General features: G+C 49.2%; 1 protein-coding gene across 9 annotated transcripts in view; it reads right to left on the bottom strand.

Annotated features, from left to right (window-relative positions):
• Window positions 1–25,814, bottom strand: part of CHD4 (chromodomain helicase DNA binding protein 4) — a 30,481-nt gene that overhangs the window by 4,071 nt on the left and 596 nt on the right. Inside the window, exons 2-37 of one of the 9 annotated variants that reach the window (XM_079936442.1) lie at window positions 25,277–25,454; window positions 21,659–21,780; window positions 21,256–21,471; window positions 20,931–21,049; window positions 20,569–20,810; window positions 18,900–19,027; window positions 18,534–18,669; window positions 18,209–18,348; window positions 17,755–17,994; window positions 16,925–17,128; window positions 16,600–16,805; window positions 16,099–16,230; window positions 15,924–16,020; window positions 15,051–15,242; window positions 14,377–14,577; window positions 14,055–14,192; window positions 13,436–13,557; window positions 13,140–13,313; window positions 12,601–12,742; window positions 12,376–12,507; window positions 12,155–12,272; window positions 10,465–10,589; window positions 9,879–10,116; window positions 9,541–9,716; window positions 4,828–5,005; window positions 4,657–4,743; window positions 4,477–4,565; window positions 4,239–4,372; window positions 3,765–3,909; window positions 3,486–3,651; window positions 3,126–3,223; window positions 2,887–3,016; window positions 2,569–2,640; window positions 2,110–2,247; window positions 1,746–1,854; window positions 1,499–1,631 (exon numbers count right to left, since the gene is read on the bottom strand). In XM_079936442.1, the coding sequence (XP_079792568.1) occupies window positions 1,499–1,631; window positions 1,746–1,854; window positions 2,110–2,247; window positions 2,569–2,640; window positions 2,887–3,016; window positions 3,126–3,223; window positions 3,486–3,651; window positions 3,765–3,909; window positions 4,239–4,372; window positions 4,477–4,565; window positions 4,657–4,743; window positions 4,828–5,005; window positions 9,541–9,716; window positions 9,879–10,116; window positions 10,465–10,589; window positions 12,155–12,272; window positions 12,376–12,507; window positions 12,601–12,742; window positions 13,140–13,313; window positions 13,436–13,557; window positions 14,055–14,192; window positions 14,377–14,577; window positions 15,051–15,242; window positions 15,924–16,020; window positions 16,099–16,230; window positions 16,600–16,805; window positions 16,925–17,128; window positions 17,755–17,994; window positions 18,209–18,348; window positions 18,534–18,669; window positions 18,900–19,027; window positions 20,569–20,810; window positions 20,931–21,049; window positions 21,256–21,471; window positions 21,659–21,780; window positions 25,277–25,376 (5,319 nt within the window). In that variant the 5' untranslated portion in view covers window positions 25,377–25,454. Of the gene's footprint in view, window positions 1–1,498; window positions 1,632–1,745; window positions 1,855–2,109; window positions 2,248–2,568; window positions 2,641–2,886; window positions 3,017–3,125; window positions 3,224–3,485; window positions 3,652–3,764; window positions 3,910–4,238; window positions 4,373–4,476; window positions 4,566–4,656; window positions 5,009–9,540; window positions 9,717–9,878; window positions 10,117–10,464; window positions 10,590–12,154; window positions 12,273–12,375; window positions 12,508–12,600; window positions 12,743–13,139; window positions 13,314–13,435; window positions 13,558–14,054; window positions 14,193–14,376; window positions 14,578–15,050; window positions 15,243–15,923; window positions 16,021–16,098; window positions 16,231–16,599; window positions 16,806–16,924; window positions 17,129–17,754; window positions 17,995–18,208; window positions 18,388–18,533; window positions 18,670–18,899; window positions 19,028–20,568; window positions 20,811–20,930; window positions 21,050–21,255; window positions 21,472–21,658; window positions 21,781–25,276; window positions 25,455–25,814 lie in introns of all 9 variants that reach the window. The other 8 variants (XM_079936437.1, XM_079936438.1, XM_079936441.1 and 5 more) reach the window with 8 other exon arrangements.

Here is a 25,814-nt window from a genome sequence, read left to right as displayed (position 1 = left end):
TGTCTCACAAAGCTTGAATTACTCTGGCCCCTTAATAGTTTGCTGACCCCTACAGTAAATCAGTAAATCCTGTAAATTCCTTGGTGTTTCATTCCCTTTATCTTTTATTTATTTATTTATTTATTTTTTTAGTCTTTATTTATTTGGCTGCACCGGGTCTTAGTTGCAGCACGCTGGATCTTAGTTGTGGCACGGGGGATCTAGTTCCCTGACCAGGGATCAAACCCGGGCCCCCTGCACTGGGAGTGCAGTCTTAACCACTGGACCACCAGGGAGGTCCCTCGTTCCCTTTATCTTATCCTTCTCATTTTCCACAACCAGCATCACAGACGAGCCCTTACTACCTCATGACTATTGATAGTTCTGTAATCTCATGAATGTTCTGTTTCAGTTTCCCTTGGCTGTATCAAAACCCTTCACAAACCCTCAATGGCTGCCCATGAACTATAAGGTAAAGTCCAAACTCTCTTATCTGGTGCCAAAAACCTACCTACCGACCTCCAGCCTTACTTCTCTCTCCAACGTACCTCCCACCATCACCAACACAAGTGTCTTCTACACCCCACCTGGACTATCTGCTGTTTCCAAACACCATAAGCTCTACAGGCTCTGTCTTTGCCTAACCTAATTCTTTTGATCAAAGGGCCTTCCGTTTCTATCCGGCAATCTCTATTACATTCACCGAAACTTCATTCCAATGCCATCTTCTCCCTGGAGCATTTGTGAGCTCTCCCCACATTCCCTCTGGAGAACTTTCTTAAGGATTTAGCAGTCTCCCTCGCAACACACAGAATGACATTCATTTGACCACAATCTGCCTCCACGTTAAACTGAGAGCTCCTTGAGAACAGGCACCAGGCCTGTCCCTGGCCCACCCATTCCCTAGCACGTGATATTTGAAGGTTTATTAGTGTACATTTCTTATTCCCCCAATTATACTCAGCGTTAAGATCCACGTGTCTCATCTCCATGGTATCCCATTATGATGGTCTGCACACAAGGTGCCCTTAATATGCATTTGCTGAATCCCTGAGGAAAACTCCCCTTCAGTCCTGGGCGTATCAGCCCTAGTGATTCTGAAAATGGAGCTCTACCCCTTTGCGTCTACCCCACCCTTCATCCACACAGACCCAGAAAAAAGTACCACCAGCCCACTGGCAGCCCTGCCTCCTCAGAGATCCAATTCAGTCCCACCTCTGTATCTTTCCTGAACACTCCAGCCTACCGTGTTCCCCCAGCACACCCACTGCACTGGGCTGTGTCATGCATCAGGCACAGTCATCTTCAGCCCTTAACCAACTGGTTAACCTTCAGGTCTGTATGTGTTGATCTCTAATATTTAAGATACTTGGGAGCAAAGCCTTTCACAGAATACAAAGCGAAGTGCACAGGAGAACACAATAATCAACGTGGCTGAATGAGCAGACTCCCTCCTTTAGTCCCTTCTGCACTTTAAAGGCTGCCACGTCAACGCTGTATTCCTCCTCGTCCTGCTCACCTTGAACCTTCGGGCTAGAAACTTATTCTTGATCTCTAAGAAATTGCCACGGTTCATTTCACCCTTGAAAGGCTCATTGAGGATAGCATAGCGTGGGTCATTCTGGATGTCCTGCCACCGGGCATAGCCATGGCTATTGGAAAATTAATTGCTCAGGAAAAACGAAACAAGGAAATTAAGAACTTCAAACTGTGGACCCTCAGAAACCTTCACCAAGGACCTCAGCCCCAACTCAGGCAAAGGATACTTTATGATGCCAGCCAGCAGCCAGTAGTCATGCCGTCGGTGCCAGATCTCATAAGTCTTCTTGGTGACTGTGGCTGCCCGCTCCTCATTCTGCCAGAGGGAGTGCAACTCTGAAGAGGAATTTAGGGAAGGTTGGGGAGAAAAAGAAAGGCAAACATCTGTGAGAATTCAAAAAGCTATTTATTCCTGATTCCCTGATACCAACTTAATATGCCTCTGGCTTTCTAACATGGACCCCAGAAGGGTGTGCAGTCAGCCTGGCATTCTCTCTAGGAGAGGTAAAGTCTCTGTACCCTGGTTTCTGACAAGAACCCTGGTTTCACCTCGAATTCATCTAACCCCAAGTGGGCCCCTCTTTTTCATACCAGTAAAACCGCCATCTGCAATGTTGAACATGAAACGCTGTTTAATATTTTTCTTCTGCTTCTCATCATTCAGGTCCTTGGGGGTCTCTCCATTCTGAAGCATCACCTCTTTTTTCTCTTCTTCTTCTTTCTTCTCCTCTACAGGACATGCAGAAGAAAAATGTCAGCTCCAGACAGAAGCCAGCACCATAGCCCTTACCCATACATAGCACCATACGCTACAAGATACCCAGCCACCTCCACCCTTCTCCACAGAAGTGTTCTTAAACCCAGGAACAGGTGCCACTGGCCCACCGACAGCCACATGTGGGGAGAGGTGGAGTCTTTTAGCTTGGGATAAAATGATTATATGGGTATGGATGGGGGAACCTGGGGGTGGAGGGGTGTCCAAGAGATAAAGTCCTTCCTTTCAGCTTTAGAGTCCTTTTAAAAGCACAGTCAGCTTCTCCAAACACCCACCTTTGTCCTCCACCACAATGGGAATCAGATCGACTGCTGACTTCTCCTCCACCTTCTCCACATCAGCAATACCTGGGAGAACAGATGGCACTGAGAGCATGTCTAAGGAAGTGTATTCTCTGTTCTACACTATATCCTGAACCTAAATCATGATGAAAGTCATAAAAGATGTCTTGAGAGAGAAAAAGCCCACAGTTTAAAATCAAGGGTACAAGATTCTTCAGTGTGTCACTTCCTCTGGACTTCCCTCCAGCCGGGCTGCAAGCCCAAGAGTAACTGTGGTTCACAGGGATCTGTAGTGTGTGAAAATGTACATACCTTTGGGATCTGTCTCCATTGGTTCCTCTGTTCTCTCCTTGACCTCTGCCTTTTCCACTTTCTCCTCTCCCTCGGGAGGCTCAACAAGGACTTTTTCATCCTCTGAGGCAGGGGCAGGGGGCTGTGTACACTTCAAAGGAAAGAAGAAAGAAGCTGAAGCAGACAGGCCAGCACCCAAGAGGAAGAACAGGCTTATCCATCTGCCTTTGGTGCGGCATCCAGTCACCCCCGTCTCTTACCTCAACAGTGGCTTCAGGGGCTGCAGATTTCACTTCCTTTTCTCCTTCTGCACTGTCTTCTTCTTTGAGGCTATTTTCCTCTATTTTTATCCCATCCTCTGCACACCAATAATAGACATTCATTAGGAAGAAGGTCCCAGATCAGAGAGAAGGTCACACCTTCTCAGTTTGTCTCATCTTAACTGTCCTCTCGTGCCTTTAAGAGCCAGCCCTATTCTTAGGACAGCCCTCCTAAACTGAGAGGGAGATTGCTGTGTGTCCTGCCAGACTCCCCTGTTAGAACTGAGTACAGGGAAACAGAAAAAGCAAAGGCCAGGACAAGAAGAAAAGGATAGAAAACAACAGTCCAGGCAGACTTACCAGCAGGTGGGGCAGGTGCAGGAGTATTGGGTTGTGTGTCCCCTGGAGTGGAGGGTGTGGGAGTCTTTGGGGAAGGTGACCCTGGCTGTGACATTTTCTTGTTTTCCTCTACTTCCGCAAGTTCGGGCATGCTCCAGCGCCCATTAACATGTTCAAACTCCTGAACCTGCAGCAATGGGACAAGATGCTGAAGACCCAATTCCATCTAGGTTCCTTTCCTGCTGGCTCTCCAGTTTCACCTAGAAACCCCTGAACGATGGAGGGAGGTTCAGGGCTCACCTTCTTGCGAATCAAGGACATGACACCAATCCTGGTAAGGACATGCTGGCGAGACAGGCCTTCTCGGGGTACACCATCAGCAAAGGTCTCGGCCCCGTCTGCTCCTGGCTCACATAAATGCCGCATAAAAAGAGAGACGTAAGCCCTGTAGTAAACAAATAGAGAAATGGGTCAAACAGCAATCATGCCAACTCCTAGATCAGATTCTTTCCCACCCGCAGTCAGGCATCAACTATGGCTCCATCTGAGGTAAAGCCCACCATCGTGCTGAAAGCTGGTCTCCAGACCCCACACCATGTGCCAGGTCCTCTTCCAGGGAAGCGAGGAGTACAAGGAACCCTATTACTAACAGCTTCCCTTGCCAACGTCAGCAGAGGAGACAGCCGATGTCCTGCACAGCCTGCACTAGTACTGTGGAGTGACCAGAGACTAAAAGCCCTTGCTCTACATCAGTCATTCCAGCTCTCAACTTACTTGAACTCCTTCTCTGACTTGCCTCGCAGATCTCTCACAAGCCACTGGGTGGTAAAAGCGTCCTGAGGTGGCATCCCATACCGCATAATCGCATTGAGAAAGGCTTTTCGCTGACGAGCATTAAAGCCAAGAACCTGGGGGGAGAAGGAACCTAGGTGAGAGAAGGAGTAGACCTTACTCCACCAAAGACCCGACAGCAGCACTCACCCAGCCTTCCCTAGAACGCAACGGTACTTACTTCAATATTCCCACCAACACGGGCCAACAGAGGAGGCAATGGCTTATCTTTATCATTCCGCAGGCCCTTGCGACTGGGCCTGCGGGGAGCTGCGAGAAGAAAAGGATGCGTGAGCGACACCGATAGGGATATTAGACAAGGCAATATTTTAAAAATCCAGCAGAAAGGCATAGCCCTCACCTTCTGAACGTTCATCAAAGTCTTCATCACCTTCCTCTGAGGCCACTGAATAATCGGACTGGTTGTCGGACTGGTCGTCCTGCCAATCTGGAGGGAGAGAGGGCAGATGAGCGGGGCCCACTGCTCTAGTGGAACGGCCCATGGGTTGGGGGCGGGGCCGGCCACACACACCTCGGTCCTCCTGGGAGCCATCATTGTAGTTGACCTGTTTACGGATTCTTTTTCCTTTGCCCAGATTGCGGGCCAGATCTTCTTGCTGCTGCTCATAATGGTGCCGCAGCAATTTCTCCCAGTAGTCAGGATCCACACTTTCTTCCTGTTTTATGATTTCCCGTTCTACCTCCTCTTCCTCCTGGGACAGAGGGAGGGCCAGGACTCAGGGGTGCTGAAGTCGGCACCACCAGCTACCCCTGGTCCTCATAGTCCCCATTCTGCTATAGCTCCTTCTCATGACTGGACTCTGAAATACTTGGTGAGCCTGCTTGGACCTAAGAGCTTAAAAGAAATTTAATTGACAAGACATGGTTGGTTCCTCGTGGTTATGTTTAGATTAGCAGTCAAAATAACTAAAGAAAAATATAGGATGGAGTTGTTATCACAAGAGAAGAATGAAGAGGCAGTATGTTTTCTTTTAACTCCTTTTGCTGATGCATGTACAGTTGCGAGACAGTAAAATGGAGACAAGTGAGGTCGCAGCCTCAGCAAGGCAGAACGGAGAGGCTTCTGCAACACTGCAGAAGATTCTCCCAGGAGAGGAAGTAGAAGGGCCGTAAGCCCTTTCTGTTCTGCATAAGCTTCATAAAAGTTTACCAACCGTGAAAAAAAATTATATATATCCTCTTATATCCCAATAATGTTTATGCTCCTTTGAAAGTCTTACCTTTTTTTCAGATCATTCAGGACCACTAATTCCAAATCCCTTACATTAGAATTAAGCTGCTGCTAACAGCATAATACTAGAAACAACCTAAACATCCATCATTATGGAACTTGAATAAATTATGGGGGGTGAAAAGGGTGAAGAGAGTCAAAAGGTATAAACTTCCAGTTATAAAATAAATAAGTCATGGTGACTTTATGTATAGAATAGTAACTATAAACTTCCAGTTATAAAATAAATAAGTCATGGTGACTTTATGTATAGCATAGTAACTATAGTTAATACCATACTGCATATCTGAAAGTTGCTAAAAGAGCAGCCCTCAGAAGTTCTCATAGGAAAAAAAATGTATAACTATGTATGGTGACAGATGTTAACTAAACTTATCAAGGTGACCATTTCACAAAATATACAAATATCAAATCATTATGTTGTGCACCTGAAACTAATATAATGGCATATGTCAATTATAGCTCAATTTTTTAAAGTAAATAAATTATGGTACTTCCAAATAAGGACATATTATGCAGCGAATAAAGGGGTGCGGAGGGGGGAAAGCTCTTTGGGTACTGACTTGGACAAAATCTTCCAAGATTTATTAGGAGGATAAAAATAAGGTACAGAATGTCATGTATAAGAAACTACTTTCCTTATGCAGCAACATGGATGCAAGTAGAGATTATCATACTAAGTGAAGTAAGAAAGAGAAAGACAAATATCATATGATATCACTTATATGTGGAATCTAAAATAGGACACAAATGAATCTATGTAACAGAAACAGAATCACGGACAGAGAGAGAAACAGAATCACGGATGTAGAGAACAGACTGGTGGTTGCCAAGGGGGAGGGGGTTGGGGGAGGGATGGAGTGGGAGGCTGGGGTTAGCAGATGTAAGCTTTTATATAGAGAATGGATAAACAACAGGTCCTACTGTATAGCACAGGGAACTGCCATAGTGGAAAAGAGTATATATAAAATAAGAGAATATATATATGTGTAAAACTGAGTCACTTTGCTGTACAGCAGAAATTAACACAACATTGTAAATCAAATATACTTCAATTAAAAAAAACAACTACTTTCCTTAAAAGGAAGAGGAAAAAAGGCATTCATATGTATATACATGTATATGTATATATACATATATATGTAATTTGTGCGCACATAAAATAATTTATAAAATACATATCCCTTATCCCCAGGGAGGGAGCTAGGTAACCAAAGGACTGGAGTGGGAAAGAGATACTTCTGTAGCTTTTGAATTTTGAACTAGGTGAATTACAGTTGACCCTTGAACAACACAGGTTTGAACTGCATGAATCCATTTATATGCAGATATTTCTCAATAGTAAATACTACGGTATTACATGGTCCATGGTCAGTTGAATCTGCAGATGTGGAGGAACCAAAGATATGGAGGGCTACACCATCTATTCAAAAAATAAAGTTTAATGGGACCTAATGAAACTTAAAAGCTTTTGCAAAGCAAAGGAAACTACAAACAAGATGAAAAGACAGCCCTCAGAATGGGAGAAAATATTTGCAAACAAATCAATCGACAAAGGATTAATTTCCAAAACATATAAACAGCTCATGCAGCTCAATATTAAAAAACCAACAACCCAATCCAAAAATGGGCAGAAGACCTAAATAGACATTTCTCCAAAGAAGACATACAGATGGCCAAGGGGCACATGAAAAGCTGCTCAACATCACTAATTATTAGAGAAATGCAAATCAAAACTACAGTGAGGTATCACCTCACACCAGTTAGAATGGGCATCATCAGAAAATCTACAAACAACAAATAAATGCTGGAGAGGGTGTGGAGAAAAGGGAACCCTCCTGCACTGTTGGTAGGTATGTAAATTGATACAGCCGCTATGGAGAACAGTATGGAGATTCCTTAGAAAACTAAAAATAGAACTACCATATGACCCAGCAATCCCAGTACTGGGCATATACCCAGAGAAAACCATAATTCAAAAAGACACATGCACCCCAATGTTCACTGCAGCACTATTTACAATAACCAGGACATGGAAGCAACCTAAAATGCCCATTGACAGAGGAATGGATAAAGAAGATGTGGTACATACATACAATGGAATATTACTCAGCCACAAAAAGGAACGAAACTGGATCATTTGTAGAGACGTGGATAGATCTAGAGACTGTCATACAGAGTGAAGTTAAGTCAGAAAGAGAAAAACAAATATTGTATATTAACGCATATATGTGGAACCTAGAAAAATGGTACAGATGAACCGGTTTGCAGGGCAGAAATAGAGACACAGATGTAGAGAACAAATGTATGGACACCAAGCGGGGAAAGCGGTGCGGGGTGGGGGCAGTGGGGGAATGAATACGGCGATTGGGACTGACATGTATACACTGATGTGTATAAAATAGATAACTAATAAGAACCTGCTGTATAAAAGTTAAATAAAATAAAATTCAAAAAAAATAAAATAAAATAACATTTAAAAATATTATAAAGTAGGGGCTTCCCAGGTGGCGCAGTGGTTGAGAGTCCGCCTGCCGATGCAGGGGACACGGGTTCGTGCCCCGGTCCGGGAAGATCCCACATGCCGCGGAGCGGCTGGGCCCGTGAGCCATGGCCGCTGAGCCTGCGCTCTGCAACGGGCGAGGCCACAACAGTGAGAGGCCCGCGTACCGCAAAAAAAAAAAAAAAAAAAAATTATAAAGTAAATAGCAGCCTCAGCCACTAATGAGAGGGCTGTCTGTATACCTGTGTAGTCATCAGGAGAGGTCATCAGTGGGAGGGAGAGTACCACCCCTCCCTTACAACCACTCAGCACGTTCTGCCCCAGTCAGTCACTCCCATATGCGGTCACCACCCTGACAGAAGGGCAGTTTTGGCTGAATACTACTGGTCTGTAGACCTGTCAGACTTTTCAGCCACAGTTACACCCAACTGAAGTTAGTAGAATCACTTTCAAGAACAAAGATAATACGTATCAGAAAAATAAAAAAAAGGAAAAGAAAAATACAACAAGGGGGATGGTTCTGAATTGGAAGGATGAGAAAAGATGGCAAGGACCAGCAGAAACTGATGCCAATTCGAAGAACCCTGACCTGGGCGGCTAAGAGAGGACCAGAAGCGAAAGCAATTGTTTTTTCATTTTATACCCTAGATATCATTAGGAGGAAAAACTTCATTACAGAGGCCAAGCATTTATAACTGAGTATGTTTTGTTTTCTACTAAAAAAAAGACCAAGAATACACAAGAAAACAAAAAGGGAAAACAACTCTAAAGTTTTAAAAAGCACAGGGGATATGCTAAGTATGTATCGTATCTCCTACCTTTTCTCCGGAGAGACTTGAGATAGCAATCCAAAATTTATTTATAGGGCTAATAAAATACATAAGAGAAAATAAGATGAGATTCTGATAAAGAAGAGCTAATACAGGGCTTCCCTGGTGGCGCAGTGGTTAAGAATCCACCTGCCAATGCAGGGGACACGGGTTCAAGCCCTGGTCTGGGAAGATCCCACATGCTGCGGAGCAACTAAGCCCGTGCGCCACAACTACTGAGCCTGCGCTCTAGAGCCCGCGAGCCACAACTGCTGAAGCCCGCACGCCTAGAGCCCATGCTCCGCAACAAGAGAAGCCACCGCAATGAGATGCCCGTGCACCGCAACGAAGAGTAGCCCCTGCTGGCTGCAACTAGAGAAAGCCTGCACGCAGCAAGACCCAACGCAGCCAAAAATAAAAATAAAAGTTATTAGAAAAAAAAAAAAGAAGAGCTAATACAAGTGTTTTGAGTGTGAAAAGTGGCCAGACAGCCACGTCAAAGATGAGAATGTGATTTGCTCATATGTTACAGAATTTTTCTTCAAAGGAAGAGGTGTATCAATTCAGCAATGTACTAATTTGCCTATGGATGGTTTCCTCTCATCTCAAATACCATCATGGTCTCAACTCCAATTTCTGGACCAATCACCAAGCACAGCATTGCTTTGGACTCATACTCACCCCCATTTCTTCTTCTCGCACCACATACTGGGCCACTTTGAATGAGCTCAAATATTCATTCATGCCCTGCAATTCCGTATCTTCTGTCTCATCCTGGTTCCGGTCCAGCAGTCGTTCAATGGCCTTATCATCATAGTGGATAACACTGCTGTCTTCTCCCTCTTTGTTGTCTCCTCCTGTAAAGAATCAGGGGTCCATACCCCCAGTTAACTTCAGCAGCTGCAGTGGAAAAAGCAAGTCCCACAGGACCCTAGGTCTGAGTCTCAGGACCCTAGGTATCAAAGATATCCTTTAGAGAAGCCAAGCCCCACACCAAAACAAGCTCCTGCCTAGCTCACCTCCATCTGTGGCTTCGTCCTTGAATAGCTCCTCAGTGCCAAACTTGAGGATGTCATCAAGCTCCTGTTTGGACATGGATCCAGTCTTGGAGCCCAGCCCAGGCCGAACAACTAGATGCGTCAGCATCATCTTCTTCTTTGCCACCTGCGTGATGCGCTCTTCTACTGACGCACGGGTCACAAACCGATAGATCATCACCTTCTTATTCTGCCCAATACGGTGAGCTCTGCTAAAGGCCTGGAGTTGTGCACAAAACGGAGGCAAAAACTGAAGTAATCATATTTCCTTACTCCTACTCTTGACTTCCACATAATAAGTTAAATCCAGCATAAGGCAGGAGCTGCAGCTTGCCCTCACACAAAACTTCCCTTTGCACCCCTACCCCAAGATACCACCCTCTATCATGTTACCCAAAATAGGACCACAGCTAACCCAAACTCTCTGGCTTACAATAAGGTAAAAGACATTTGAAAACAATCTATTGTTTCCCCCTGAAACAACTAATCCCAGATGGTGGAGCCCTCACAGAGAACACTATGCATTTCCAAAAAGTCACTGTAGACCAAGGCTGCTACCTCTGCTCACCTGGATGTCATTATGGGGGTTCCAGTCAGAGTCATAGATAATAACTGTGTCAGCAGTGGCCAGATTGATTCCAAGGCCCCCAGCTCGAGTGGAAAGCAAGAAGCAGAACTGCTGAGCACCTGGTGCTAAGAGAGGAACCAAAAACACCATTAGAGGTGTCTCTAGAATTCCAGTTAATAAATGTTTAAGGAATATCAGAACTATAAAACCTCATTAGGAGATGCAAACTATTGTATATAGAATGGATGAACAACAAGGTCCTACTGCATAGCACGGGGAGCTGTATTCAGTATCCTGTGATAAACCATAATGGAAAAGAACATGAAAAAGAATGTATATTTTAAAAAGAACATATATATATGCATAACTGATCACTTTGCTGTACAGCAGAAATTAACACAACATTGTAAACCAACTATATTTGAATTAAAATACCCACCTCATTAGGCAAACACAAAACTAATAATATTAATAAGTAATACTCATAAGCAAGGTCCACCAATGGATACTGAAATCAGTGTGAAGGTTTAAGGAGAAACAGGATGTCACCACAGTCTAAAGTATCTCCCTCAAGATATTTATTAATCACAATGAAAAAAAAAAGAGTAACTTTACATGGGAGGAATTCAACAGACACCACCTTAACCAAGTGATCAAGGTTAACACCAGCAATGGAACATTATCAACATCATGTCCTCCCTGGGAATGATGCACTGAAAAGGACACAGCATCGCTTCTCTGGGATTCCTGTCCAAAATGTCTAGTGTCAATCTCAGCATGAGAAAATATCAAAGCAGAGACGTTCTAGGGTGTCCCTGGTGGCACAGTGGTTGAGAGTCCGCCTGCCGATGCAGGGGACACGGGTCCGTGCCCTGGTCCGGGAAGATCCCACATGCTGCGGAGCAGCTGGGCCCGTGAGCCATGGCCGCTGAGCCTGCGCGTCCAGAGCCTGTGCTCCGCAACAGGAGAGGCCACAACAGTGAGAGGCCCGCGTACCGCCAAAAAAAACAAAAAACAGAGACGTTCTACAAAAGAGCTAACCAGTCGTCATCAAAGGTATCAACGTTGTGAAAGGAAAGGAAAGAATGAAGAACTGGAAGAGAAACAACAACTACGCTCAACGTGGGATCTGGGACTGGATCCTGTCACAGGAACAGTGGTGACATTCAATTCAAGTCTACAGTTTAGGTAGTAGTATGACACCAGTGTTAATTCCCTGGGTTTGATCATTGTACTGAGGCTATATAAGTCATTATTAAGAAATGCTGGGTGAAGTGTATACACCAACTCTCTGTATTATTTTCTGAACTTTAAGTTCACAATTATTTCGAATTAAAAAGTAAAAAAAAAGAAGAGGAGGTGGTAGTGGCTACTGAGACAAGCCTGCCACTAACTTGCTATCTGGGTTTGGTAAGTCCTGGTCCCTCCTGGGCCTCAAGATGCAATGCGGAGGGTTAAATAAAGTGTCCTTCTTTTTAGCAGAAAGAACAAAGACTCCAAAGGGAATAAACAATCTCCTAGCAATAATCCAAACATCCTTCCAATCAAGACATTCAACAGTACTCTTCCACGTCAATTGACAAAAGACCCTAAACCTCTACGCAGAAAAGCAGATGCTCAAGAAGAACAAGTGATCGGTCCAGAGCCGTGAGTGAGGATGCCAGGACCGAAGCCACTCCTTCCCTCTCACCATTGAAGCGGTCAATGGCCTCCTGACGCATGTTCCCAGTGATTCCACCATCAATACGTTCATATTTATAACCTTCGTGTTCCAAGAAATCCTCTAGCAGGTCCAGCATCTTGGTCATCTGGAAAATGAGCATACTTTAATTATGGGATTAATCAGATGACAATTCCTCCCCTACGTCACTGAGCTGTCCACTGCTACCCACAAAAGCTCCCACACAATACCTGGGAGAAGATGAGTACACGGTGCCCACCCTCCTTAAGGTTCTTGAGCATCTTCTGAAGCAGCAATAACTTCCCAGATGCTCTGATTAGGGCACTGCCATCATACATGCCATTAGGCATCTTAGGGGCTTCCTGAGGAAATAAGCAAAAAAGAAAAAAATATGGAAAGAAACCCCAAATGGAGCAGTTCCCGCCCAGGGAGGGACAAGAGGTGGCACAACGTACCATGGCAGCCACGGGGAAAAGATACGGGTGGTTGCAGCACTTTTTAAGATCCATCACGACGTTTAGCAAAGAGACCTGGTTGCCGCCACCTCGAGCATTGAGCGCTTCAAAGTTTCGAGTGAGGATGTACTTGTAGTATTTCCTATGTGGGCAAGACAGCAAGGTAAGCCATGCTCAAGAGCCTTTGTGTGACTCATAATGCAGTCCCAGGGTCTGGGATCTTCTTTCCAACATATCTCCCTTTGGGACCGAGGAAACCTAAGAAGCGCCGCCACCATCATTTTAAACAAGGTAAGGGTTAACTCAGTAAGAGCTCGGCCGCAGCACCGTAAAGCAGTTACACTCCAGTAAAGATGTCAAAAAAAGAAAACAAAGAACTCTGGGCCCCAGCAACCTGGCAACAGGTTTCTTTAGCCCTCGCTGGCTCCTGTCACCACACGCCTTGCGGCAGAGTATGGAGAAGGAAACACTGTGCAGACTGGCAGGTGTCTAAGTGTGTCTGCAAAACAGAGCCAGTGCTTCTGTCCCTTCAGACTCACTTCTGCATAGGGCTCAACTCCACACGCACAATCAGTTCTGTCTTGGAAGGCATGTTCTTGAACACGTCAGCTTTGAGCCGCCGCAACATGTGAGGCCCCAGCATGTCGTGCAGCTTTTTAATCTGGTCCTCCTTGGCAATGTCAGCGAACTCCTCCAAGAAGCCTTCCAAGTTGCTTCAGAAAGAGAAAGGAAGAGGTTGTTGGAGGGGGAAGGAAGAAAGGAAAGTGACATAAGAAACAGGCAAAAGGAAGAACTGGAAGAACGCGGAGCCGACTGTGGATAAGCACACACTCACTGGAACCTCTCAGGGGTGAGGAAGTTGAGCAGGTGAAACAACTCTTCCAGGTTGTTCTGTAATGGAGTCCCTGTCAGCAACAGCTTGTGCTGGAGCGAGTAACCGTTTAAGACCCGGAAGAACTGGTGAGGCAGGAGAGAAGTGGAATTCAGTAAGAAGAGGGCTCCAGCACATGTCCACAGACTTCTGCTTTGCCGCCCAGCAGTTACGCCCCCATCCCCACCTTCTTTTTTCCTTTATCTTCTTTCCCGTTACTAACTCTTTTTTCTTTTTTTTTGGCCGCACCGTGCGGCATGCGGGATCCCAGTTCCCTGACCAGGGACTGAACCCGTGCCCCTTGTAATGGAAGCGTGGACTCTTAACCACTGGGCCGCCAGGGAAGCCCTCCATCTTACTTTCAAGGCCTGGCCTCCAAGGGTCGCCTGCCGCGAGTGAGGAAGGCAGGCAGCGAGCCCTCCCCCTCCCCTGTCCTCCTTTCAAGGCCTGGCCTCCAAGGGTCGTCTACCGAGAGTGAGGAAGGCAGGCGGAGCCCTTCCCCCTCTCCTGCCCTCCTGGGTCCCCTAATGAGCAGGCAGTACTAGAGCACTAAACTGGGGGCCACACCTCCCGCCCCCCTCACCTTAGACTGATTGTTCTTGAGCCGATGGGCTTCATCCACGATGAGGCAGGCCCAGTCAATAGAGCCCAAGATGGCCATGTCAATGGTGATCAACTCATAGGACGTCAGCAGCACGTGGAATTTCACAGATGCCTCTTTCTGCACAAGAAGGCAACCTGGTCACTCCTGTCCAACTCTGCCGGTACAGGCCAAGCCGAGGGACTCCGGGGGGTTTCCCTCCTCCCGGCTATTATCCTTTCGCCTCACCCCGGGGACCGGGGCACGAGGGGCCCAGAGCGAGAACTCCCCTCTCCGAGGTTGGGTCTCCCTCCCGCTGAGGTACCTTCATGCGGGAAGCCTTCTTGCCGCCACGAATGGCATTGTCCTCAAAGGAGAACTCATTCTCTCGGATGATGGCACGGCTGTCTTTGTCACCCACGTAGGTCACCACATACATATCTGGAGCCCACATTTCAAACTCCCGCTCCCAGTTGATGATGGTAGAAAGAGGGGCGCTCACTAGGAAGGGGCCTTTGGAATGACCCTTTGAGGAAGAAGAGGAGACGGAGAGTAAGGACTGAGGGTCCCACACGCAACCCGAGCGCCCACCCTGCCCCTGCCCCTGCCCCGGAGTGGGCGGAGGACAGGCGTGTGCATGGCCGCTCCTCTCCCTCCCTTCTCCATGTACCAACACGCCTGCCTGCCCTGCAGGGAGCTTACACCGCACCCCTGCCGCTCGATGTCTCTCCACACTACTTCTACCCACAGTTCTGCTTGTCTCAGCGCATATCCGTCCCCCAGGACCAAGGCTACAGGCACCCACCACTAATCCCACCCACAGCTCCATTCCCTCCAGTCTGTCTCTGTGTACTTGCATCTATCTTACTGTCACTCAGCACTGTTCTCCAGGGCCAGAGACCAATTTTTTTTCTTCCTTTTTCTGTCTCCTCAGAGTGTAAGAGAAGACCACGAACACAAAATACCCACACAAAAAACTAACAGCCCCAGCTCTCCTACCTCCTTGTAGAGGGAGTAGAGGAAGACTGCGGTCTGAACGGTCTTCCCAAGGCCCATCTCGTCAGCCAGGATGGTGTCGGTACCTTGAGCCCAGGAGAAGCGCAACCAGTTCAGACCCTCCATCTGATAGGGGTGCAAGGTTCCACCTGTAGCGTCCAGGTACTCTGGCTGTCGCTCGTATTTCACTGTTGGCTGAAGGATGAAATAAAGAAGTCAAGAGCTGGCCAGGAATTCCCTTCCTTCCGTAAGACAGCAGCGGCCCCTCCTGACACACTCTCACTAGATCCTACTCGAGGGGCCACAAAAACTGGTGGGAAAAAGGTGCTTAATGGTTACTGTAACTTTGTGTTTTATTTAGGATCCTCCAGGAAGCAAGGCAAGACGCAGATCTTGGTCCTACAGACATCCAAGAAAGACACATCATAGTCTCCTTGGCAGTACAGTAAATTCTACTGGTCAGGAACCACGAGGTAAATGATCCTATGCCCCCTCTAGATTTATCTGTTGAACCTTAACCAGACTCACCTTATATTACACGAAACCCCGGAAGAATTGAGCCATGAATTAAGGGTCAGAAGACCCAGGTTCCAAAATAAGTTTCACAAAAGCTCGGTTATGTGACCCCTCCATACATAACACCTCCTTAGTCATATAAACACTAACATCTATGTTTTTAGTTTTCCGATGAGGAAGAGAGAAAATAAAGTAATCCTAGTGTCTTTCCCCTGACTTACAGAGATGTGGAGAATTAGGGAAGCAGTCTGTGTGAAGCAACTTAGCTACAGTGATCACTTGAGATCATGCCTTCAGACTGGAGCACACAACATACATCGTCCTACCCGACAAACCGCCCTCCCTCTCCTGATGACTCACGTCAACCGTTGGGGTTTCAGGGGGCCTTTCCAACTTCCTCAGCTTCACCTTCTTGAGCTTTTTGCCTGGTCGTCCTTCCTCACCCCTCATCAACTCCCTAAGGAAGACAGATACATCAACAGCTGCCTGGAGTCCTTCTCAAGGATCAGCAGCTCTACTCATCAAAGTCCCTCACCTGTGATTCCAATAGCTCTGCTTGAACAGGTCGTAGTCCTGTATCTCCACATCCTCACTCTCCCAGGAGGCCTGATCATAGGGCAAGTCCCGCCACTTGATCAAGTAGTGGACGTGGCCCTTCTTGTCCACGCTACAAAGTCAAGGAGAGAAAACCCTCAGAGCCAGAAGGCCACCCTGCTCTGCTCCCCTCAAAAACCAGACCTCTAAGGAGGCCAGACACCACACGTATTCAGAAGCAAATACATCTGGTCCACCAGTCTTTGCACGAAAAATGATCTCGTATCTACAGTCTATAGCTCAAGTACCAGGATTCAGTCAGTTCATAACATACTGAGTGTCTCATCCAACTGTAACTTACTGGTGACATCTACTTTCCTAATTAAGCCCCCGCGGATATGCTGCCCACCTCCAGGATGCCCACGATGCCCACCTCCAGGATGCCCACGATGCCCACCTCCAGGATGCCCACGACACGCTGCCCGGCCCAGCCCCCCGGTACCTGTGGTTGAGAATCCGGTGGATCATCATCCACTCGGGTTTGATCCCGTAGCGATAGAAGCGTTCCTCCATCTCTGCAAACTTGGGGTCCTTGTTCTTCCGCTTTCGGCTCTTCTCTTCATCGCCACCGAAGTCCCCGGAGGGCGGCTCATCCATGTCATTCTTCCGCTGATAGTTCCGGAACATCACCTGACAGTGCAGCTCCAACTGCAAGAGCGGAGAGAGAAGGAAGTCCCCAAGGAGCTATGTCCACTCCTACCCACAAGGCTGCTTTCTCTCACTGCCCTCTTCACCGCAGCCCCGCATCTGCTCTACCCCAGGGTTACCTGCAGCTCAGACACCCAGGAGCAGTGCCAGTACGACATGCCTTGCCACTTCACAAAGAACTGCCGCTCCGGCCGCCCCTCCAGGGGCTTGGGGGGCGGAGTACTGGGGTCAGCATCTGGGGGCCGAGGCACTGGTGTGGGAGATGGTGGCTGACCCCACTTCCAGATCAGGATCTTCTGAACTTTGCCCTTAAGAGCTGGACACTAAGAGGAAAAGAGATGATCCAACACCGAATCATTACCACGGCATAGCCCACAGGCAGCTTCAACCTCATCAGAGCATTATTAAAACCTCGTTTCAAGTAAGACCTAATCCCAGCACCCTAATCCCAGGAGAGAAGAACAGAATTCCCTCTCTGTTTCTGGACTTCGTCCAGGATTTGTGAGACATTATCACTCCTATCTGCCTAACAGAGCCAGTAGCTAGACTTCAACAATAACCCAGAACAAGTAGGCACAGAAAAGTCACAGACCTGGGGCTCAGAATTCCTCTCTTAAGCAATCTAACAGCATTCGGTGGCCCTATTATATCACCAAGCTACCAAGACCTCGAGGCTGGGTGTCAAGACAGGAAAGGATATTCTGGGCTAAAAGAACATGGCTCCATCCCACTTCGGAGAGCTGGCAAAGCATCAACTCTGTTCAAAGTTAGTCCTACGGTTTCCCAGAACAAAGGTATCCCGTGACTCTACGAGGAAGGAAGATCCATGCCTCAGGGCTGAAAGGCCCATAGCCCTCCAGTGACCTCTCCTGCACCTCAGCCTCACGACACCTACACGCAAGAGGGGCAAACCCTGCTGCTGGACCACCGGCCGGGGCCAGGCACCCACCGTACAGCGGGGACAGAGCCACTCTCCGTTGGGGATCTCTGGAAGGGGCGGGTTCAGGCAGTGGATGTGGTAGGAGGAAGGACAGGCATCGCAGCACAGCAGCTCCCCCCCATCCTTGCAGACCCGACAGAACTCCATGTGGTGGTCATCCTCCTCTTCAGGGTCTCCCCCCACCTCTTCCAGGATCTCCTCACCCTCCGAATTGTCCTCTTTAGCCTCCCACTGGATGCCTTCCTTCTCCTGCAGTCAAGGACCACAGAGTCAGATTACTACCACCCCCACCCCCACCCCCACCCAACCCCCATCTGAACCGTGCCCATCATTCCTTTGCAAGCTTCCCAAAGCCCGTAGCCAGCAACGCCACCACTCCTACCCCCACCCAGGCCCCAAAGAGTTTCCTCATCCCACCCTTCCGCTCAAGGGTCCCGAAGGGCCACGACGGCCCGGCACTCACGCAGTGTGGGCAGCTCCACTTGCCCTCGGGAGCCTTCTCCATATCCGGATCCAGGCAGACCATGTGGTAAGCTCGGGGACAGGTGTCGCACAGGATGATCTCCCCGCCTTGCTGGCACACCTCACAGTAGTCCTGGTGGTCTGTCTCATAACCATCCACAGCAGTCACCTCCTCCTCGCCTAGGCAAGGAAGAGGGAAAGCCCAGTTATTAGAAAAAACCTACCTCCCCCCACCCCGCTAAACCAGCCCCTATCTCCTTAGGGACATGCTTCCCCAATCATTCCCCCCTCATTCCATTACATACTGATACAGAAGAGAAACACACCTTTCTTTTTCTTTTTCGTGGTCCGGAGTTTCTTGCGGCTGCGGCTACTGCGGCTGGTAGAACCATCAGAAACAGAGTAGCTATTGATACTGGCATCATCGAAGTCAGACTCCACATCTAGGTCGTCATCCTCACTCTGGCAGGATGAGAAGGTTAGAGGTTCAGGCCAAGGGGAAGGAGACAGTGATGGAGAAGGGATCACCCTTTTACTAGGGGTGCTGGAATCCCAGCAAGGAAGCCTAACCACCTCTTCTATGGCCAACTCCCCACATGCTCATGCACCTACTGAACCCTGAATCCTGACCTAAGACCACATCCTCCCCGTTAGCTAAGGCACCCTCGCCAGGGGACAGGCTGGGCTCTCACCGAGGATCTCTTACGCTTAGAACCGAAACCTCCCAGCTTGATTTTCAGGGGAGCTACTTTCTTGGGCTTAGGCTTCTTGGCGTCAGGGACACGAGGGCTGCCCTTGGGCTTCCTCCGAGCATTGGGACCTAAATCAGGAGAAAGCAGGTAAGATCATACAATCCAAATACACACCACAGAGCAGAACATGGGAAAGATATTAGGTTGGCCAAAAAGTTCCCTCGGTTTTTAAGTAAACATAAAAGACACATTTTTCATTTTCACCAAGAACTTTATTGAACAGTGTATTCACCGTTTTGTTCCACTACCCTCTGCCATTTTTCAGGCAACTTCATAATTCCATCTTCCCAAAACTTTTTATCTTTTTGAGCAAAGAACTGTTCCAGGTGCCTTTCACAGTCTTCCAGGGAATCGACATTTTTTCCATTAAAAGAATTTTGTAAAGACTGAAACAGATGGAAATCCGAAGGTGCAACGTCTGGTGAATATGGCGGAGGAATCAGAACCTCCCAGCCAAGCTGTAACAGTTTTTGCCTGGTCATCAAAGAAACATGCAGTCTTGCAATAGCCTGATGGAAGATGATGCATTTTCTGTTGACTAATTCCGGACGCTTTTCATCGAGTGCTGCTTTCAGCTGGTCTAACTGGGAGCAGTAGTTGTTGGAATTAATCATCTGGTTTTCTAGAAAGAGCTCAAAATAGGGGACTCCCTTCCAATCCCACCATATACACAGCATCACCTTCTTTGGATGGAGACCGGCCCTTGGCATAGCTGGTGGTGGTTCACTTCGTTTGCCCCACCATCTCTTCCGTTCCACATTATTGTACAGCATCCACTTGTCACCACCTGTCACAATTTGTCTTAAAAATGCAACATTTTCCTTACATTTAAGTAGAGAGCGGCATGCGGAAATACGGTCGAGAAGATTTTTTTCACTCAACTTATGTGGAACCCAAACATCAAAGCGATTAACGTAACCAAGCTGGTGCAAATGATTTTGAGCGCTTGATTTGGAGATTTTGAGTATGTCGGCTACCTCTCACGTGGCATAATGTTGACTGTTCTCAGTTAAGGTCTCGATTTGATCGCTATCAACTTTAACTGGTCTACCCGACCGTGGAGCATCGTCCAGCAAGAAGTCTCCAGCACGGAACTTCGCAAACCACTTTTGACAGGTTCGATCAGTCACAGCACCTTCTTCATACACTGCACAAATCTTTTTTTGCGTTCCAGTTGCCTTTTTACCTTTCTTGAAATAATAAAGCATAATACGTCGAAAACGTTGCTTTTTTTCTTCCATCTTCAATATTAAAATGGCTACACAAAAATTCACCAATTTTGGTAAGTTTTTTTTTAAATGCACACTGATATGACAGCTGTCACAATACAACCTAACGAAATTGTTTCAAATGAAGTTAAAGACAACTACTAAGTGCTACTAGAGCCAGCTTATGGAAAAAACAGAATGAACTTTTTGGCCAACCCAATAAAATATTCCCCACCTAAAATATTTCTACGTGGCCAGCTTCCCCAGTTTCCCTCCTAATCCACGGTTCATTCCCACCTCCTAGCTTCCATCTTTGGGTTGACAGAATAGCGCGTCTGCGCTTCCTCCAACTTCGACATCCCAAGCCCACTAGTCCCCACTCCCACTGAGCCCCATGTCACCTTTGCCCTCCTTGGTCTTGGCCTTGCGGATAGGCACCTCCACAGGGGGCGGAGGAGGTGCAACTTCAGTGGCCGTCACCATGCTCTCCACCACGGCCACTGCCGCAGCTGCCGCTGCTGCCACAGAAGCCCCAGAACTGCCTTTGAAGGGGTTGTTGGTGCTGAACTCCCGCCACTTCGCACCCAAAACCATCATCATCTTGGAGACAGCGATCTTGGGGTTTTTGGCAGCAATGAGGGGTCTGGGGGAAAAATGGCAGGAACAGAAAAGAGAAAAAGTTTAAAAATAAAGGAGGCGAGGGAGGTGAGAAGAGATTACAGAAGCGCTCTCCATCTCCTGCCCCCAAGACCCTCCTGTTTACCGGACAAACTGGCTGAAGGCCTTGTAGTTGGTGAGAGTGCGATAATCCTCCTCTGAGAACACGTGGTCAATGTCTTCCATGCCCCAGTCTTCCAGGAGCTGAGCAGATGATTTAGGCTCCTGCAGAGAGAGCAAAGTCAAAGCCTGACTCCTAGTGCCCACCCTCGCTAAGGGAGTTTGAGTTGCCACGAAGGCTGGCAAGTCCAGGGTAAGAGGGCTAAGAAGAAATCATCAGAAACGGGTGGAGAGAAAACATTCTAAGGGGCAGCAGAGTGTCTGGAAAACAAAGGACAGAAGTACAGAGAAGAGGATGGAGGTCCAGGCACCTTTGAATCATCGTCTTCGTCATCCTCCTCCTCTTCCTCTTTCCGCTTGGACTTACTCTTCTTTTCTTTCTTAGGTCCGAGCTTCTTCTTCTTCTTCTTGCCAGGGGTATAGTCGCTGCCCTCACTGTCTGAGCGCAGAGCCACCTCTTCGTCCTCCTCCACAAACTCCGGCCCCTCCCCAGAGCTGTCCCCCAGCTGCCGGCATAAGAGCATACGCTGGAGCAGGGAAGGGGGAGAGGGAGACACACACACACATGCTACACACATGCTGACCTCAGGACGGCCCTGAGGCTCACGCCCAGGACCTGGCCCACCGCCCCAGGGCAAGAAACGCAGGCCCCAGCCCTCCACAGAGCACCTCCCACTCCCTCCTGCCGCCCATAACATCCAGTCACCCACTCACCTCCTTTTTTTGGCGCTTGCTCTTAGGGATTTTAGGGTCCCGAGGTTTCTTAGGCTTTTTCTTTTTCTTGAGCTTTGGAGTCTCTGCTTCTGACAAATCCTCTTCCGGGTCCTCTTCGTTTTCTACATATGTTTTGGCAAAGAAAGGGAGGCAGGGAAAAGATCAATAGCAGAAGGTTAGAGCCCAATCCAGAGGCTTTAGACTTTATTCCCCCACCTTCTGTCCCAGATTCCACTGAAGAGAACTGCTATACACGCCACAGAAGGAAGCTGATACTCAGGACAAAAACAGACAAAGAGAGAGCTGTATATGCCTGAAATAGGCCTGCCGGGCCAGACCAGGCCCACCTCGGGCAGCTGTCCAGACCCCTGCCTCCTCTCCCTCATCCCTAACACGAGTCCTCTATGTGTTCACCAGCGCAGCTGAGTCAAGCTGCGTACAGTTAACCAAGTAAGAGAAACGTGCCTAGTCCTCCTATAACCAGCCACCAAGCATTCCACAAGCCGGGAAACGAGAATGAGCGGTCCTACGCAGAAGGTAAAAACTAAAGAATATACCCTCAGCACATTCCCAGAACAGTACCTGCTCGAGGGTCCCAGAAACCACACCCTTCACTAACCCCTTTGGCTCATCACTGCGCAAAACAACCAGAACCTCCAAGCCCCAGGCTCCGGTGCCAGCCCAGGATCACGCCCACTCCCAAAGCTGATTTCCTTTCCCCATCTCCAGCTCTACTGCTCCTCCCCAGCTTCTCCTGGGTCAGTAGCCTCTTCTCCCCAGGGGCCCAAATCAGCCCAGCTGTCACCATCCCCCCCCCTTTCCTCCCCCCATCTGGCTCCACCTCCTCCCCGGCTGGGAGCACACACAAAGCCTGGGGTAATACTGAGAGCTCCTGGGCAGGCCTAGGTGGGAAGGGGCACAGAGGGGGAGGAGAAGGCCAGGAGGCAGCTTCCTTTGTAACAGACATTCACACCAGCGCACCGGCTCCCTCCTCCTCCCCCTCCTGCTTCCCAAGCCACCCACCCCCCTCAAGGTGGGAGGAGTGGAGAAGGGAGTGGAGAGAAGGAGGGAATGCCTCACCCACTGAGGAGAGGGAAAATGGCTCCTGACCACAGAAGCCAACCCAGGGCACCCAGCTGCCAACAGAGGACAGACAGGAAGTGGCAGGGGAGGGAGTGCGGTTGAGAGAGGTAGCCGGGGAAAGACTACCCTCTCACAGAAGACTTCCCAAATTACTACCTGGCCCCAGGTCCAAATGCCACCTCTTCAAACACCTACTGTGGGATGACACTGTTCTCAAGAGGCCATTCTAATAATGTCTTAGGCAAGGAAACCCAAGACACCTTGAAGGGTTACACCATGTGAGGGGCTGACTTACTCCCTCGTTATGCCTTCAATCATCGGAGCTTAGATTTAACAAGAGTTCAGTGGAGCTGTGGGCAGAGCACACAACCTTCCTTCTGACACCCAAAAGATTTACCTTGAGGAATGGGAGCCCACAAGACGCCTCTGAAACTCAGTTTCCTCATCACCTCTACCAGAGTGCAGACCACAGATCCTAAACCACCACTAACAGATTAGAGGTAGCCACCTATCCAACAGAGAAAAAGGAGCAGCACCTAGAGAGTGGTGGACAACAGAATGCTTCCTTTTCTCCTACACATGCTCTCTGCTCCTGACCCCCAGAACTGGCCCGAAAATGCCTCTGACTCCGCCCTTCCTGTGCGAGGCAGATACTAGGGAACAGGCGGCACTGGGCTGGACAAAGCACCATCAGCCTCCCCCTTTCCCTCTCAGCCCAGGATCAGGCCAGGCACAAGACAGCCCCTCCCATTCCCTTGGGAATGGGACACCAGCCTGGATCTCACCAGAAAGAATCATTTTCTTAAGGGCTTCTCCCCAGCAATCCCTGTGGTGCCCCCCTTCCCAATCAGCCATGCCTCCATAAAAGCTGGAAGTAGAGACAAGGACAAACTCGCGGAGGCAAAAGGGACACCCTTCCATCCACCTAAGACCCTCAAACTTCTCAGGCAGATGTGCTGACACAGCAAGCGGCAAACTGGCTGAGACATAGAGAACGATTTGGGAAAGGGGCAGGAATGGGGTGGGGCAAGTGGAAAAACTGGGTCACGCTACAGCTTGGGGCAGAGTTCACCCTGGGAGCCCACAGGCTCCCAGTCAACACAGGGGCAGCCCCAGACCAAGGGGCCAACAGGAAGCCAAGATGTGGAACCAACACTGGCTGGATGGCACTGCTACTTCTCATGCCCCGCACAGAAAGGATGGGACTGCCTCACCACTAGCACCACCCTACCCCACCTTGGGCAATAGCACAGAAATCTACCACCTTGCCCTACACGGTGATGAGGCTCAAGCCTAAGATTCTCATCCCAACAGCTGAAGGTTCAGTAAGAAGACTGACCCTCTCCTAAGTGGCCTCAGGTTGAAGTGAAGACTTCCAACTTAGGAAGTGCCAAATGTGGAAACACCTCTCCCAGACCACCTCAGCGTGCAGTTGGAGCTAAGCAAAGAGAAGGCAAGAGTGAAAGATGCTTGATGGGAAACAAAAACAGGACCAGCAGGCTCCAGAATTAAAATAAAAATACAAACAAGGAAGATGAAGAAATGGCATGTAAAAAAAAAACTAAACTAAAAAAAGATCAAGGAAACAAGTAGGTGACTTAGCTAAGTGCTCTGAAGAACGAAGGACAGAGGAGAGAGACATCCACTTAGAAACATGACATCCATCATCAGTTGAGGATAGACAAGAGCCATGCCAATCATACAGGCTGGTTATAACCACTGGGGTTCGGCCAGTCCAAGGAGCCACCCCAAAACACAGACAGCACAACCCCCAACACACCGACACAAACACTTCACACCACCAGCCCAAACCCCAGGCTACCTGCACAGGGCAGAAGCCTCCTGGGAAAAAAGCCAGGATTAAGTCCACTTGCCAGGGGAAGAGGGGTGCCCAGGGTGTCACCTTCCTTCTTTTTGCTCCTCCTAGTATATCCTGCAGGCTATGACATCCTACCCCTAGCCTCACTCAACATTCCAGCAATCTGCCTGACTAAAAGCGCTCTAGATCCCAGCTGAGGAGCGCAATTCAAACTTCACACGGTTGAAACTGCACAGAAAGCCGGTAACTGATCAGAAGCTAAAAATAATCAGAGAGTAACCCGCACTCCCTCTTTCCTTTCCACAGCAGCAGCTACAGGATCCTACTAGCAGAGATGCCCGGCTGGTCTCCTCCAACCGCAATCCTCAACCCCGCCGCCGCCGCCGCGCAGCCTCCAGGGGTCCCAGCTACCTGCATTCCTCCTAGGACCCACGCCAGGCAAAGCCTGCCAGCCCGGAGAGCTCCCTCAACCGGGATCTGCACAGCATTCCCGAAGACAGTGCAGCAAGCTTGCATCGCGGTCCGCGGAGCCCAGAAGGCACATGGCTTCCAGCCCCCCTCGCACAACAGCTCCGCAGAAGGGAACCACTCCCTTCGGATGCCCTCCACCTCCGACTGCACAGAGAAAGCCCAGAAACTCAACCCTGCCGCACCAGAGTCGCCAGGGAGGGCCCAGATGGCTCCTTCCTGCCCGGGGCCCTTGGGGAAGCTGTTACCTGGGTGGGGAGGGGGCAAGCTGTTGTTCAAAAGTGCATCCATATCCTCCTCCTCGCTGCCCGCTGAGCAGGGGGACGGGGAGCCCAGGCCCGACGCCATCCCCTTCCGCTCCCGGCCAGGGAATTGGCCCAGCTGCTCCTGCCTGCGGCCTGGGGCCCTCGACACTGGCCCGAGTCACTGTGCGGGGGAGGGGGGAGAGAAAGAGAACAGTGACGCGCACGGCCCCCTCCCCCACCCCGCCGCGCTTTCCGCCCACCCCCGGCCGCCCCACAGCCACCCGAGCAGGGCACCCGAACCACTCAGGCTGAACTTTAGTTCCACGCTCCCGGGGGCAGCCCGGAAGCCGGCTCCCCGGCTGGAGCCCCCCAGACGAGAGGGAGCGGCGCCCCCGAGGGCAGGCCGGTGCCGGCGTGGGGAGGGGAGAAGCCGCTGGACGGAGCCGGGCGTGACGGGGGAAGGGGTCCGAGTGGCCGCGGCGCGGGGGGGCCGGGGGAGGCGGCCGGCGGCGAGGCGCTCAGGGACACAAGGTCACTGGGG

This window comes from Stenella coeruleoalba (assembly GCF_951394435.1).
Source record: "Stenella coeruleoalba genome assembly, chromosome: 11".
In the NCBI taxonomy this organism is placed as follows: Eukaryota; Metazoa; Chordata; class Mammalia; order Artiodactyla; family Delphinidae; genus Stenella; species Stenella coeruleoalba.
The sequence above is the reverse complement of the archived record's forward strand: the minus strand, read 5'-3'. Positions and strand labels throughout refer to the sequence as shown.